Source organism: Glandiceps talaboti, chromosome 15 (genome assembly GCF_964340395.1).
Source record: "Glandiceps talaboti chromosome 15, keGlaTala1.1, whole genome shotgun sequence".
Classification (NCBI taxonomy): Eukaryota; Metazoa; Hemichordata; class Enteropneusta; family Spengelidae; genus Glandiceps; species Glandiceps talaboti.
The window spans coordinates 19081655-19099578 of NC_135563.1; the positions used below are offsets into that span (position 1 = coordinate 19081655).

Below are 17924 nucleotides of genomic sequence, written 5' to 3' on the forward strand. Positions count from 1 at the left end.
TGATGTTTTCATTACAGAAATAGTAACCAGGACCTGTTCACATTTAGCGGAACGTCCCCGACGTTCACAAGTCAAGATGCGGCAGTGGATAGTTTGCTTACTTTGAAGAACGCTGTATTCCGTCAGCCCCACGTCATCGGCAGTGCTTCGTCCATTCCAGCTATTGAGTCTATCAACCATGAACCTTGTTACCAAGGCAGTACTGACAAACTTAACGCTGATACGGTCAAGTTAGAGGTATGTTTGTTGTGTTTATTATATGTGTTAAGGATGACAGAATACAACTTTTTACTAAAACGGAAGTGTTGCCGTCGCCTTAAGTCAATGCAAATGATATTGACAAATATGAAAACTAGCTAAACAATGTGATCACGTCATTGTTCTTCCAACTGTCTGTAATCAGTCATTATTTGACACTGTTGATCTTGTAATAACTTAATGTTGTCATCTTAGAAGAATACTATTCGCGATATGCAAACATTTGTTCTAAAGTATTAATTCATGACAGCTGAGAGTTCACGGTGACCTCGCAAAACTTAGCGAATATCAAAAAGTTGTATTCTGCCATCTGTAACAATATGGTACCAATGCAATAGTATCAATTTGTCGTCATTTCAAGCCAAAAGATATTCAGGTCGGCAATTTTTGGCAATCTATGCTGAAGTTCCGACACTCATACACAGGGCGCCTGATCATTATAACGCAAACAGGACAACTATTGAATATATAACGTGATAGAGAAACACTCGTATACCTATGACCAGAGACAGTTTGTAATAGGTACAACCGAACAGTCGGCCAGTTTTATATCATGTGACGGTCATTCATGCAACATCATTGGAGTATGATGACAGCATTTCTATACTTCTATTATTTTAGAATCCCACGTTAGGGTAAAATGTCAATAAAATAAACAGTCCTAGGCCTTACTGAGACAGCTAGCTGTAGTAAAACAGATACTTTATCATTTTGTACTCATAAATACCTTGCTAGTCTGCTAGATGGTGAAGTGAACGCTTTGACCAGCTGTATTACGCCAAGACTTTTACTTGCTCATATTCATCTGGCATGCAATGTTGGAAAACCGATACGGTAACAAACGTGTGATATGTTTTTATCCTCAAGGTGTTGACAATGAAACAATTCTTGGCAGCACAACTATTCACGCACAAACTGCTTACATTTATTTTGAAACTAAAAACATCCTACGCTACAATGTTATCTGCTTACTTTGTCTTGTACCCAACTGTGCAATTTGGAGCTGGTGTTTTAAGACACACAAAGGTTGCTATATATAAGAGGTACTCGGAGCATTCAAGTAGAATTTCACTGGTGACAAAAACTACCAGCTAAGTTATATCCTTTGGCGTTTATGTTCAATGTCGTCACTGCAAACATCTTGTAAGTGCCATCTCTCATATCGATGAAGACAATGAATTGATGCTACATAATTTCCTCTGTCCCCATATAGCTTTCGAATGAGGTGTCATCTCCAACCACGACTGGCCAATTATGGGATCGAGTACATTTGAAGCAGGGTTCCATTTCATGCACAGAGCCTTTCCTAAAATCACACAACGGTACGATGTCGACAGGTTATGGGTCATTGAGTTCTGCTACATCAAACGACTCGTTCACTACAAGCTGGAATTCTAAAGAGTCTCCAAATACTCGAGCCACGTCGTTCCAATCAAGACCGGGTTACGTTCAAATTGGTCAATCTTTCTATCCAGCCCTGGGGAGACAGTCTTACACACTCAAAGCTTCTCAGCCATTACCATACCAAAGGTAAAAATCTTTACCTATTTTCTCATTTACCTGTATTACGTCTGTCTGTCTGTCTGTCTGTCTGTCTGTCTGTCTGTCTGTCTGTGTATGTATGTATGTATGTATGTATGTATGTATGTATGTATGTATGTATGTATGTATGTATGTATGTATGTATGTATGTATGTATGTATGTATGTATGTATGTATGTCTTCCATGTCTCTCCGTTACGTAATGCCGTTATATACATGTATCTCTCCCTGCGCTCCCTCCACTCACATGGTCACAAACACACTCAAACACTCCCCCTTTACCAAATCTGTACGCGGTCCAGCGCCGGATAAAATTGAATAACCAAACATACTCTCTGTTAAAAAATAAACTGTTTCTTCTATCAGACTAGTACTATCTCTACATATCATGGGAGTCTAATAAAATTAGGAGTCTTATTTTCCAATTTCAATCCTCGAACGACGTTCTCACCATTTCATTGGTTTTGAAGAGCATTGCGTAAATTGAGAATTTTGCGTGTGTTTGATTTCCATTTTGTAATTCTTATGATCTTTCTCTTACAGGTTCAACTGTGATACCCATGGTCATACAGTCTGTGACAGTGAAGGGTTGAAGTCCAGTCAAGACTTGATCCGACGTCCATCAGCTCTAATGCAGTTTTCTTCATCTGCAATATCTTTAGTCCGTCAAAACAAAAACCAATGCAAGATTTGCAACAAAACATATGCTCGTCCAAGCACATTAAGAATCCACATGAGAACGCACTCCGACGAACAGCCTTACCGATGTCAAACATGCGGCAAAACGTTCAGCCAAGCCGCCAACCTAACAGCTCATATACGGACCCACAGTGGAGAAAAACCATTCAAGTGTCCGATCTGTGATCGACGTTTTTCGCAGGTAAAATGCTGGTGATACCACTATCCTTGTCATCATCAAATCCCAAAATGTTATCCTCTTTTTGTATAGAATTATCTTAACTTGAACCATAGACAGTGGTCCCCTCCACTGTCTATACTTGAACAAAGACAGCAAAACAATACCACAAGATAATATAAGCTTACAACATAGTGACAGCGACACCATATTTTTAAAAAGTATGTTTTTAACAATAGTTTAAAACTAATCAACGACCGGTCAATTCCGCAAATACTTATGTGAAATAAACATTAACCTTTTTCATATGAATCAAACGATACTATACGACTGATTTGTGTACTTTTTTCTTTATGATTTTGGTCTTAATAACTCTTGTTAATATTTTGTCTTTCTAGAGTTCATCGGTGACAACCCACATGAGAACCCATAGTGGGTTACGCCCATACAAATGTAATTTCTGTGAGAAGGCTTTCGCTGACAGTTCTACTCTGACCAAACACAGACGAGTGCACACCGGTGAAAAACCTTACCGATGCAAGCAGTGTTACCAAGGATTCTCGCAGTCTGGCAATCTGAATCGTCATATGAAAGTACACGGACATTAAAATTCAACCAATGACTGCTGATTTGAAGGCCTGGTAATCTGAATTACTATGTTTGTTCATTGACAACAAGTGGTAGACGTTACAGGCAATATAAGAAGGGACGTCGTTTTCCGAAAAAAAAAATCTTCACACATGTTCCTTTTTGCACATTGTGTTTGTGATTCTTTTCTTTTGTGAACATATGTCTGTTTCTGACAGTTAATTTTGTTTACACCTATTCCAAAAGTGAACCAAGATATGGTACAAAATCTGAGAAAGGTTTGATGATGTCAAATACACTTTGACGACCAAATACACCTCGCTATGTATTATTAAAATAGTGTAATTTTGAGTATTGAAACGAAAAGAAATTGTCCTCCCTGTGTGATGATATTACTTCAAGTCTGACAAACGTTTACATTTCTCGTGTAATTTTGTTTGTATAAGTATAAGTATATGTAGTGTTATTTTATCTTTACGTGTAAGTATTCGACTCTGCAGAAATTAAATTGTTGTATCCAAATAAGTATTTCGATGACAGGAGACCAGAAAAAATGATACGTAATCAAAACGATGACAAAACTGACATTTGAAGGTTTATATTATATTTATCTATATTTTTATGTTGATTTTCGTCAAATACATCGTCACTCTAGAGTTTTTCTCGTCAGATACAGTAACCATCGACTGTAGCGTTTTGTACCCGTGCTCCTCCAGAGACCCCGGGAAGACATAACGAATTTTAGTTTTATCGTTAATTGTTGTTGTAATTAGTATTCATTGACAATAAATGTGCTCAATATCACTGTATGACGAGTAGCTTGTATTGAAAAATGTACGGATGATAAAAGTATGTCCATCATGGGGAAGTTTATAAACAGGGTAACGGACCTTGTGGAGTGAAATTGTTGAGAATTATAATAATAAAGTTGACGATTCTCGGTGCAATAACAACAAAGAATTATAGAAATGTTAACCATCATAAAACAGAAATAACTTTTGACAGCAATACATTCGATATTGTTCATTCTCTTTGGTGGATTGGCTAAGTCATTCATTCAAATCGTCTACTTCACCAGAATGAGTCACCAGGATGAGGAGAGAGAGAGAGAGAGAGAGAGAGAGAGAGAGAGAGAGAGAGAGAGAGAGAGAGAGAGAGAGAGAGAGAGAGAGAGAGAGAGAGAGAGAGAGAGAGAGAGAGAGAGAGAGAGAGAGAGAGAGGCAGAGACAGGACAGACAGAGACATAGACAGAGACAGAGAGAGACAGAGAGAGACAGAGACAGAGCCAGGAGGGGAAGGAGGGAAGGAGACATACAGACATAGACACACGCACGCACGTACGTACGCACACACACACGCACACAATCTAGATCATGTTGTACTAGCAAATTGTACACATATTGGACTGAGATTGTTGTACATGCAACAAATTCTTGACGTTTAGGTTAAAAACCTTGCAAAGATTTTATGTGCCATGGAGATATACAGTACAATTGAGTACTGTGTCCCACAAGAATCATTGGAACCTCAAACAAACAAACAAACAAACAAACAAACAAACAAACAAACAAACAAATAAACAAACAAACAAACATACCATTTCGTGATACTTGTACTACATATATCGTCTCCAATTTCGTGTTTAATCACAGAAACTACGAGTTCATTAAGCAGCTTACACCACGTCGACTCATCTCTATGTAAATATTGCTTGACTAATCCAATTAGGCCATGTGGAAAGTTAACAACTCAATGTTCACAAACACATTGTTACGAACTGAAAATTTAGAGAAACCAAATAGCGCACAATTAAATACTTTCCCCACAACTTCCAGTCGAAACAACATACGGTCAAACACAGGACACTACACAGCATTACACTTAACAATTATCTTATTTAATTCAGTTATAATGAAACAAAATATACTATAATAATAAGTCTTGAAAGTGTACCTGTATTACAGGGTTTACAAACTTATAAACTAAAGTGGTTCCAAATTTTCTAAATATCACAATGTTCAGTTCTCACACTTGACTGGCGACTTGACTGTCGAATATCGCGACTTTTAGTCTTACTGGTGGTGCACACAAACTGTTACCGAGTACAGAGCCGAGGACGGCGAGTTCGTTGAGTGTTGAAGGCGGCTACGTGGGACAAACTTCTACTCACGGTTCCTCCGTTGTACCGAACGGTCCTCGAAGTATTTCTCCTGACTTTGACGTCAATGTCCGCACCATTTATACCATACGGCAGGGTCCGCTTACTCTCAGCAATGTCCAGGGCCGTAGCCTGACCAAATTGCCAAGGGGGGCAGAACTTTGTCTTGGTGCAATCATGCATTTAAATTTAGAAAATTGGTAATTTACACATATCTGCATTCAATTTACATAATATATATTTTAGCATACACAATTAAATATCATATGTAAGGTCAGAAAAATAAAAAATGCTGGTCAACGGGTAACCTAACCCATCACATTGGGTAAGGTGGTCGATTTCTTTTTTACACAATGCTTGACAAGGATAAAACAAACCATATATAATGATAGCAAAATATTTCAGATCGAGTTTAGATAGAACTTATTCAGTCATCTTGATACTATCTCATGCAATTTGTCTGCATAGCTACAGTTAGGAAATGTACACAATTTACGGTCAAACAAATGGCCAGGTATAGTTCCTCTCACCCTCTCTCTCAAAAATGTTAAGCCCCGCCAATTGAAACTCTAGCATTATTTTAGCTACCCCTTCTGTCACCTACACTACAGTGGAGATATAAAATCATATAGTACAATGGTGCATTGGAAGGAGACAACTCCAAAGGTGAAAAAAATGAAAATAAGACAGTGTAGGAGGCCATTTAGAAGCATAAAATATCAAACCATAGACATAGTTCACTAAAGTGACTTACACTGCTGACTCCTGGCTAATATGTATCTTATATCGCTATTGTACCCTGGCTTAACTTTGAATAAAGATGTGTCTAGTTAAAAATTGTAACTTTTTGCAGCAAATTAAAAATTCTTTGTGTGGGAAAGTACAAAAGAAGTGCGCACATGCACTGCGCATTTTCCGCGAGTAACAGTAGTCTTGAAAGTCTCCTTCATTTGAAGGATAAGTATCAAGATGACTGAATAAATTCTATCTAAACTCGACCTGAAATATTTTGCTGTCATTATATATGGTTTGTTTTATCCTTGTCAAGCATTGTGAAAAAATGAAATCGACCTACTTACCCAATGTGATGGGTTAGGTTACCCGTTGACCAGCATTTTTTTTTTTTCTGACCTTACATATGATATTTAATTGTGTATGCTATATGTTCACGGTGTAACTGTACAGTTTTTCATTATTTATTATTTATGTGTGGTCAGTTATAATATACACTTATTGCCTGGGTATGATGAAGGCATCAATAGACGTTTATTACCACGAGGGCTGTTATGTAGTAACTATTTCGCGACACGAACTTTCTGTCTTTGTGATAGCAATACTGTAATTGCACTTGTTGTGACATCTCCTTTGTTACATATGCATGTTTCATATTGTGATATGTGTAATGGGAATTCTCTTCATTATATCTATAATGATTACTAAAATAGAAATGTTTTTGTTGAGATCGGAAATAAAAGTAGATTTGAAAAAGTCAAAGTTGCTCCATTTTGACTAATTGAACTTCCTAACAGCAGTTAAAGGTTGAATTGTAAATATTCAATGAACTCAATACCACCATGATAGTTAATGCCAATGCGTCATAGTCAGAAGTAGTAAGCAAAATTGCCATGGTAACGAAACACTAATAATTTGGATGAAGTACGAAAATAAAATGTTCACTTTTAATTAATAGTCAATTTGTACTATCATACGACAAGGCAAGAAATTAATGGTTATATTGATGCTCACCAAATGGGTAGCAAAAACAAGCGATGTACATATTAATTTGCTATGAGTATTTACACGGTGTACAGTTTTTAATTTTGTATGTATGGTCAATCATAATAATATACACTTTTTGCCTGGGCACTAGTAGATGTCTACCACGAGGGCTATGTCGTAACTACTAGTATTTCGCATAATATTATGTGCTTTAAAAAATGTAAAACATCTTGCGTATGCATTGCAATATTTTCATCGGCGAAGTCTTTCCTGCCGTAAATATATAATGTTACAATGCGCATGTGCTCCTTGTCAAACGGGGGTGGGGGTGGGGGTTTAATTCACATGTTTACTTGTTTGCGTTGCCAACAGTTACAATCCTGTAATTCTGTCTGGACTTGTCAGGTCTGGAAAATTTTCACACAGGAATCTGACAAGTCGCTGACGACCAGTTTACATGGTTTTTCGTAATTAACAGCAACACCGCAAGGTTTTCTGACTGGTGATGCCCCATCGATTCTGCAAACGAATCTACCTTCCGGTTGAAACTTGAGCACACGTCCACATTCATCGGCTACAAAGACAGAGCCTTCGATATCGATACAAACTGCACAGGGGCGGAAATGCTTATCATATCCGAACATGAAGAGAAAGCGACCCAATCTGTCAAATACTTGTACACGTCCATTCTCACAGTCAGCTACATACAGCTCCCCTTTTCTATTTACAGTTAATGACTTTGGAGAGTTAAACTTTCCAGGGTCTTGGCTTGGCCCATTTCCACCCAGTACCTTCTTCTTGGTAAGACAGTTTGCTGACTTGGCATAGAGATAGATTTTCACGACATGGCCCCCCTTTTCTGTGACATACAGTAGGGTGTTTTGCTGATCATAGGCAAGTCCTGAAATTTCTGTAAAATCCTCGCCAACTAATAATAGTGTTTTTGTACCTTCAGGGCTTCTCAGAATGAGTTCTGTTTCTGTAGCGATAATGAGCGTGGCAGGTTTATTATGGCTAACAACTTTCACACCAACTGGTTTAATAACGGCAATGTCGTTATCCTTATCACCTTTCTTTTCTTCCGATAGTATCGCAATATGATCAATACCATAGTCAGCCACATATATCTGCCCATTTTCCCCAAAGTCAACCCCACGTGGCTGCACTAAATGAAGCGTTCCATCTCCCTCTAATTTGGTAATAAGGCCTTTTTTGGTTGTTCCACATACTTTGATGTCGATTGGACACTGCGAAAGTGCTTCCCCATTTACTGTGATATGTAATTTGTGTTCACCCTTTATCCGACTTGAATACCTGATAGAGTACGTACCATTGTCATTATCAGATATCTTGCACTTTGATATTTCTCCTCCTGATGAAACTATGCTGGCTGAGACTCTTGCACCTCCAGTCTCGAGGCGGTTTCTATGGCAATCCAATGTTTCTATCATCACGGTTTCTTCTTGCCCAACCTTCAACGTACGAGGCAGATGGACAGGGCGCGATAAATGGGCAACTGCTGACGACGTCTTTATTTCCCCAACATTTGCTTGAAACTCTTCATTTCCAACTAAGAAGAGTTGATCATTTTCTTGTGGGCCCATTTCTAGTTCGGAGTCAACAACGCGTTGATACTTTGATTTTAGAGGCCGACAAAAGGAAGAAAAATCTGTCAAGTTATCCTCTGAGGCATCTTCAAGAAAACTTAAAAGAGCAAGCGAATCAGACGCCTCCAAACTGAGATTATTGAGATCGGCTGACTGCTTCTGAAGAACTTCACACTTCCTCTGATACACTTCAGCCAGATCATGGAAAAGTCGATTCTCTTCTTTTCTCAGAGATTGTATTCTCTCTCGTACAATATTCTGTATTTCAACTTCGACGTCTTCCCGCCTTTGTCTCAGAGAATGTGTCATATGTTTGATTTTGTTGCAACAATGTTTGATGACATGTGACTTGTAACTGAGAGTTGCTTTCATCTGTTGAAGTGCAGAGGTCGAAATATCTGTTGCACCTTGAACAATGTTGACTCTATGATTTGTGTGGCCTTCGCCTTGGTGGCAATGTTCACAAACGAACGAGTCACAGTCTGTACAGAAGTGTATTATTTTTGAATCGTGTTTAGTACATTTTAATCCAAGGTGATTTGACGCACCTGTCTCTGCACCAGCTGTCCATGATTGAATTTGCACCAACTGATGACCCCTCGTGACCCTCACGTTATTGTGTACATATTTACATTCAGTACAGAATATCTGTGAACAAACTTTGCACCAGTATTTGCTTATTTTCTTGCCAATTTTTGTACAACCGTCACATGCAACCTCCTCACTCACTTGACAAGAAAGTGAAGCAAGGGTTACGCCCGAACTCCCTACGATCCTTCGCAATATATGGTTGCTATGAGGTCCAGACATTCCCGCCTCGAGCAGAGTCCATATTTGTCTGCATACAGGGCATTCAATTGCCAACTGGTCGTTGTTTCCTTTCGATATCCAGTCTTCCAAGCAATTTGTACAGGAAGAATGCAGACACGGTAAAACTTCCAGGTTTTGGAATTCTCTAGAACACAAACGACAAATCAGTAGATGATTCCTTTCCGTATTTTTGGGTTCTCTTGCTGTCATGTTGATAGCTACAGTGGCTGATGTAGTCGATAATGGGTATGACAAGCTATGATGTCACTGACAATGTCCTTATTATAGGTACATCTATATAGTTGGCTAACTACCAAGTGACGTTGTAGGGTCATATCCATCACCCTTGCAGGTTATTTATTAGCCAAAAGGTATATTTTAATGTTCTATGCCTGTCAGATATCATGGTGATACTTGTATTTCGTCATATTACTATATATCCCTACCTCGGCAGTTCTCTAACATACACACGCATTTTTGGCATGAGTTGCAGTCGCTAAAGCGACCAGACGACAATAGGATCCTAGAGTATTTGGTTTTGTAAAGTTGTACTCCAGTCAAAGATTGAATGTGCCTATAGCTAGATATAGGCCATACACTTTATGGGCCACATTGCCAGAACGAAATACAGCAGACGATGTGGAGATTAAAATAACGTGAGGGGGGAAATGGCATGCTACATCTGTATGATTTTCAAAACTATATTTAGCATAACCTTTGTCAAAGTATTGAAGTATACATTGTACTAGAAATCTGTCTATTAGTAAATTTAACTGAACAAAGTTCTACTGCATGACTTCAACATATATTTGCTTTGAACCCCCTCCCCGCCCCTCCAAAGTTGACACACATTCGATGTGTTACAGCCGCCTCGTTTACTTGAATTCTTAATAAAGGCGTTTTGTTAAAATAACGAAAATAGGGGACGTTTTTTTTCAATGGTGACGAAAAAAAGTAACATTACTATATTGGTTATTGTATTATATAATTAATATAAAAATAGCATTTCAAGAGATATCTCCTTTCTTTGACTTTTAAGCGATAGTCAAATTATCAGGATGGTGACTAATCTCCAAGTCTCTGTCACTCAAAATATTATTTTTATATACCAGCTTAGAAATTGAAATGTGGTGCACCCCTCGTCATCGTCATTTCTGCCCATCTTGTCTTTTAAAAAAATCCACCACAAACGGACAATTATAGGAATTTCTATGAGGTACTCCATTACAACCCATAACACCAGTATATTGTTTCATTTGCTAATTGACCACATTAGAAAGGCCACATACTAGGCTTGTAAATAAACCAATTGAAACAGTATACTTTTACACTTGATATGAATCCTATAAACGAGTGTAACACATAGAGAAAGTGCTTTACTTCAGTGTTACTCATTGTAATGCCTGTCTTGTCTTGAACGATTGACAATGCTACAACGTTAAAATGTGTCAAATGTAAGGTAAATTAATGTAAAAATTGTAAATAATGTTTACATGAATACTTATTATTATACTCAATAACGTGCCAACTAAATATTTACGATACTGCAACCTGCCTGGTCTATTTTCCTGATTATACTAAAAATACCAAGGATATGTTATTAACATGCCAACCACCATTATTTATTGGCTTGTTTGTGACATTTTGAATACTATAGGGTTTTTAGTTTGAAGAGCACTTTGCGAGACTAACAATGTTTCTTTCAAGTTGATGTACTTGTTTTCAAGTTAGTGTATACATAATTGACAACATAATCTTGTTATTATTGTCACGATGATAATAATATAGTCTAATATGACAAACATAGTGGGTGGAATAATGATGAGTATAATATGTGTATGCTCCTCATATTTGCGCCTTAGCAAAAAATTATACCTCCATCGACGATTGACCGAGATTTATCTGGAGTTTATATGATTTTTGACTTGAATAGAAACACATAAAACCATTTAACGTTTCTAGTATTATAACGTTTAATAACTTAAGTTAATGTTGATCGCAGACAAGTAAGCGTTTGTGTATTGATGCATGTCATCAATTAATTTAAAAACATATAGTGTTGTTACCACAGCTAATAACACACTATGTTCTCAGGATTTTTTTACAATTATAGTATACGTATAAACGGCTTTGCCTTAACCTTGTGTGTTTACTTTGAAACAAGAATTCGTGGTTTGAAATTGAAATTACGTCAAAAAATGAATATCATTTCTAGGTAGGTTAGAAGTCTTTAGTCACGTGCCCCAGATACAATTTTAAGTCATCTCGACAGACGACGTGACTCGCATGTGTTATAATTTTGCCAAAACATTATATTCTAGGAATCATCCCTCCAGGGTTTAGGTTATTTCTATGTAAAGATTGGCAATTGCAATTCTTCTCCCATTTTTGCAAACACTTTCTCCATAGGATTGTCACAGTATTTTAAGTCCGCTATTTTATTCACTTTTTACTGACTATCGAACACCGAAGTACGAAGACAATGTAATTGTTAAGTTTGCCCACACAGACAAGTAAACTATATGCAATTACATGTATATAGTAACAACAACGAGACTGTGATTACAACAGAAGTTGAGAACTTGACCCAAAGGTGCGAGGTTAATAAGACTGAGTGATTATGGTTTCAGATAGCCCCATACACAGTTAATACTCAGTAATGGGACTGACACTGAAATTGGCAACATTAAATTTTATCACCCAGATTTTGTCATGGCGTACAAATACTAACTAAGTCTTTATTTAAAGTTCTCAGACGCCTAAAATTTCGGTATTAGGCCCTGATGGCCTAACGATTTTTTATCGCGCAGGTTTTGAAAGTATTTTCACAAACTCTATCGTTTAGTTCGGCAACGTCACAATGGACGAGTTCGCTGCACAGGGGAAGTTCGTTCAAGAATTATTGACCCAATCATCCTGCCTTCACCTATATATAATATAACGCTTGAGGACTGTCCCCGGCAATACCGACCATAAGGATTCAAGTCATCCCGCTCATAGTCTGTTTAACTTTTTACGATCTGGTCTACGGTATCGTACGTAGCGTAAAGGCAGCCTCTGAACATTTTATGAAAAACTTGTACTTTTCTGAAAATCGATTATTAACCGAGTCTTAAAATTGTGCATTTTTTATAGGGATCGCTCGTGAATCATCAAATCCCAATATTTTGTACATATGGCAATACAATTTCTACATTCAGTAAAATCGATCGATGACTTGTTTGTCATATTAACAAACGAAGCCACCCAGCAACTGGAACACGTGCCGGAAAGCACTGTCAATCAAAGACTAGAAGCCCCTCAGACGTAATCCTTGCGAAGGATACACGTACATATGACGCATATACAGGCTTCTCTTAGGAGAATGTATTAATTAGATTTAGAAATTAGATTGACAAGTATTAGATAACTGATGAAGGAAAGGACATCAACATAAATTTTCAGTAAAAATACACCTATTTGTAAACAGATTTTCTGGTCAATTTTTGTTAAAACTTTCTGAGTACGACTGACCAGAATTTTCCTAATACAAAGCGTTAGGGATTATTGTAGTGTATATATTCTAAAAATAACCAAAAGTAATTATAATTATAAGTCGACTTTATTTCAGATAAAAAAAATCGAGTGCATTCGAAATATAGACTGGGAGACATAGAAAATTCACAAAGGTAATGCTGTACCTGGTATTACTAATAAAATGTAACAATTCCGATTGTTGAATTAACCGTCTCAGATTGTAGACTTTGAAAAGAAATCCTTCCTGTGCACTAAAGCTTTACCATGCTCAATGCAGCATACTCATCACACCACAGACAATACCATGGGGCGGGGGAGGAGGTACCGTATTCCGAAAACTACAATGCAATATCCAATAACAGAATGGATAATTTTCTTCTTACATCTATTTTCGACTTCTTTGACTGTTTGTATGTAGTTTGTATGCGTTGGTAGATGCATAAAAACAATGCACCTGGCTGTGTCTCATAAATGATGTTTATGTGAGGTTCTGTCATTGGAAAGCGCCATCACTGTTTCGTTTTAATGAATTTTACTTTATGCTACATTGCATTAATATGAGAGTCACTAATAGTTTTTAAAAAAATGATATTATTGTTGTCTAGATGTACCCCATTCAGCTGCTTGATTAAATTTACCACTCTGTAAGTAAGAAGAGTGTCGTTGAGTTTGACTCTACCAAACAACGCAGGTTTCCCCCGGGTACTCCGGTTTCCTCCTGCATTAACACTGAACCCATGAGGGATGGCCCTCACTGGACTTCTTGGGAGACAAGTGTTTATATACTTAAAGAACTATCCAGTAAATAAAGAAATAAATAAAAATTATTATTAGAACACAGTAGAACTGATAGCACTCACTTCGCTCGAACTCATTTGAGGATTTTGCGGCAGAAGTTCAAAGCCACATTACCCGTGACTTTTAAACACACTGATTGCTATATTTTCCCTTTACCCTTGCTGTTATGTGTGTGAAAGCATACGTCGGCCCCCGCCTCCTCCTCTGCTCCCCCAGCCTTGTGATACCCTTTGTATCGCTCTGTTTATACCGGCAACACATCACAGTAGTTTGGCATGTGCATTTTTTGTTGCGAAACAGTATTTGTTCCGTACTTGAACACATTGTATCGAATTAGTGGTAACAGTTTTATTACGTGCATCATCGTTCCCCAGTACTATTGGTTAGTACTGATAATGGCGATTTTAAAGTTCTTGAGAAACAGTACAAATATTTTGGACTTTAGTTCAGAAAATGTGTTTCTAAAAGTTTTTATTCAATTTTTCACCAATTTAAGCGAAATATTCTTGTCATAGTACTTCTAGCTAATTTGGCTTTAAAACGGAAGACATGATATTTGAAGGATATTTAAAAAAAAGAGAATCCTTGAGAAAATAATTGGTAGCATGATCCCCTAATTACAAAACTGGAACAGTGATTACCACATGACTTGTTGACCTTGTTCACCACTGGCAACAGGGACCTGGCAATGAATCAATATTAGTACGCATCTGTTTCCAAGGCAATGCAGGATGTAAATTTGCCTCACAAATCGCCACGTTGAGGAAAATATCGTAATATTATTAGAACGTGTTAATGATCACAGTGCATTCTATGTTTTATTTCAAAGAATTATTCTGTAATGCAACTAATAATATTATTTGACGAGTTCATGTAAACAAAAGTTTCAGTGTTAAAGACTCCGAGGGGCTACTTCATTAATTCCTTCTCACACTTCAAGCGTTCAGATCACATGGGCCCCAGGCTGAATTGGTTATGCTTACGGGAAAAAACCTAAACACCTCAAACAAACAAGAATACATCGAGCCTTAATTGTTATATTTACGAAAAGAAACAAAAAACAAACAATATATAAATATTGACAAACACGACAGATGTGAATGATAATGGTTAAATATCAAATTATTTGATCTACTAAGCTGATAAACATTTTTGGTGATTAAATATCAACAAGACGGTTGAGTATAAAATAGAAACAATTCATTGTAGTTTTCATTGAATAGATGCGTTGACTTTGTCATTATTGGCAATGCTGATTTATTTTAGTTTGTGTTTGTTTGTTTGTTAGTTAGTTTGTTTGTTTGTTTGTTTATTTGTTTGTTTGTTTACTTGTTTGGTTTGAACATGCGCCTGGACCCCCTGTCCTCAGACATATACACTTGTTTCTACTGAACACTGAAGACTGGATGTTCTATAAAGCTGTCGTGCCCAGAAAGGAGAACTTGAACCGTTTTATCAGCACTACGCGTATGTATGTAGGCTGTATTATATACATCGTGTCGCTCTGCCCTCACCGGCCAAATTCGTTTTGGGTAAGGCCAATGAGGGCGCCCCTACAGTGGGGAGTACTACCACAGACAAGCTTTCTTACTTGTCTGTGGTACTACCGACTTTACAATAAAGACCAATCATTTAGAAGTCACTTTACAGACCGTTAACACTAAACTTTCAAAATAAATTTATTGTTAAAAAATGGTACATTGTGGTTTAGCACAAACACAATAACAGATTTAATTTGTTCAAATAAAAATCTCAAAAATTAATATAATTCTTGATACTGTGACTTTAAAATTTGACCAAAATACGATAGCCAAACAAACGCTGAATCTGATATAAGCTTATAGTTTCATATTCACGCTAAAAAGGAATTGTTGTCATCATCAGAACGGCTTTCAAATATCGTTTTGATTAGTGGAAGTTACAAAGTACAACTTGCCTATTTAAAAGGGAAGAAAATGTGAGGCTGATATTATTCTAACTGCAATTCTCCATCCTTAGGGCTAGGAGATCTAGAAATCGCGAATTCTGCACGGTGCGACCTCTCTAAAAATATTTAGTTTTTTTTTTACAATTATTACAATAGGCACATCTGGCTTAATAGAAGAGGTGTGATGTAAATATGCCATTGTAGAAAGGTCACACGGCGCAGAATTGGTAAAAATGAAAAAGTCCTCTTTAATGAAAGACAAAACGTACAAGTGTTGTAGGATTTTTACAACTCTATATTTCGTTGTAATCTAGATGCATTTTGTTGTTAATCTTTGTCTCAGACCACAAAACTCGTTAGTGGTCTGAGTCTTTGTGTAGTCTGAAAACCTTCCTTGTAGTCAGGTGGTCTCATAATACCTCAGCATGTGGTTTCAGCTAGTTTAGACGAGTATCTGGCAACCGTTAGAAAACCAAATCGATCGATTTGTCTGATTCAAAAGTCTAATCTCTCAGCAGGTGAAGTAACACCTTTTATGAAAAGGGGGCTCTTGAGACATAGAGATAAACTGCTATGACAATTGTTCTAACTCACCAGCCTGGAAGTTAGATTGTACTAACCAATGCATTCAAATTCGGACAACACATAGTGTAACGAGTATAGATTTATAGGATTTAATTAGTAAAGACGTTATAAATTATTTTGCCTAGTCTTGGTGTTCCGCCGACTGCATGTAGTCGTGTTTAACTCATTTTTAACAACAGCGCCAATAACGACGAATCTCTGTCTAGGTGGTGTTATTTGCACACAGAAGTTCTGAATTTCGTTAAATCATATTATAAATTCAACGGAACGGAACGGAACCAAGAGAAGCGTCTTATAATTGTAAACTACAAACTACTTTTTTGTTCAGTCTTTGAGAACTGTTTGGTACATGTATCTATGAGATCAATTTTAACTTACAAAGAAAACAAACTCCTCAAGAAACGATCGATAGGTCTCTACACTGAAGCAGCGGGGTGGAAGACACACAATGATTTCCATTTGAAAGACATTTCTCTCAAACGTTCGCTTAAAACATTCCAATACATAACGTTTACATGTATGAAAGCATAATAATACGTTAATACCTTTCAATAACAAGTCATGTACAATGGTGGTGGTGACATTTCGACGAAGGCACACAGCGCGTAAATTTGGCAAGAATATTCAACTATATAAACCCTTCAATAAACATGGGTATGATTCGAGTTGAGTTTAAACTTTCATCCTCCTCGAACACTTTACACAGGTACTTTTTTAAACACAACTATTCTTTAATCATAGTTTCTGACATAGTGTCGTTGAAGAATCAATAAATATAAATAAATGTTAAGATGTCAATATAAAAAAATCACCACAAAGTTGCGGTAAAATTCATCGAAATTACTATTTCATTCTCAGATTTAACCTAGTAGTCATCGATGTCAGTGGTAGTACGTACCGGTAACACTACTACTACGGCACAATAGGGTAATGTTCGCGTTTTCCGTAAAATTAATAACCAACTCCATTAGTATTTGTAAATTTGAATTTCAACTAACAACCTGGTATTTTATTAAAATGAAATAACATTATTGGTATTGGTGAAGCTTGTATTCAGAGCGTAGTTATGGGATAATTACACAACATATTTTAATCGTGACAACAAAAGTTGACTACTATTAAAAACTACTAAACACATGCCAAAAGTTGCAGTTACTGTGGCTATGACTTATGTTCATTTCTTACGTTGTATATGGGCCGATGGCCTTGAAAAGCATTAAACTCATATGCGAATTATTTGCTTCATTATCGATCAAATATATTGAAATAATATGTAAATGTTTTGTATCCCTAATTATCTATAACCTTCTACGAACAAACATGGCCTCTGCTAATTAATTCATGAGTCCACGATTCCCAAAGTAAGCATAACCCAAAAGTTCACTTGCACACATGTGAGGAACTTGTGGTTGAATGTTAACAGTTGACATCATGGAGTTGAAGACCGTCAACATAGGGGTGTAGCTTTGGCTAGGTATAATTCCATCGACTTTGCTTCTTGAGGCGTTGCTTTTTTACCAAAAGGTTGGCAAAAAATGTAGACCGAGATCCTTAATTGGT

The 17924-nt window shown here is 37.0% G+C and overlaps 1 protein-coding gene across 1 annotated transcript; it reads right to left on the reverse strand.

Annotated features, from left to right (window-relative positions):
• Positions 1-7522: 7522 nt before the first annotated feature.
• On the reverse strand, positions 7523-9748 carry LOC144446297 (tripartite motif-containing protein 2-like). The gene has a single exon (XM_078136045.1). It carries the CDS (start codon positions 9746-9748, stop codon positions 7523-7525), a length of 2226 nt encoding a protein of 741 aa, XP_077992171.1.
• Positions 9749-17924: the final 8176 nt, after the last annotated feature.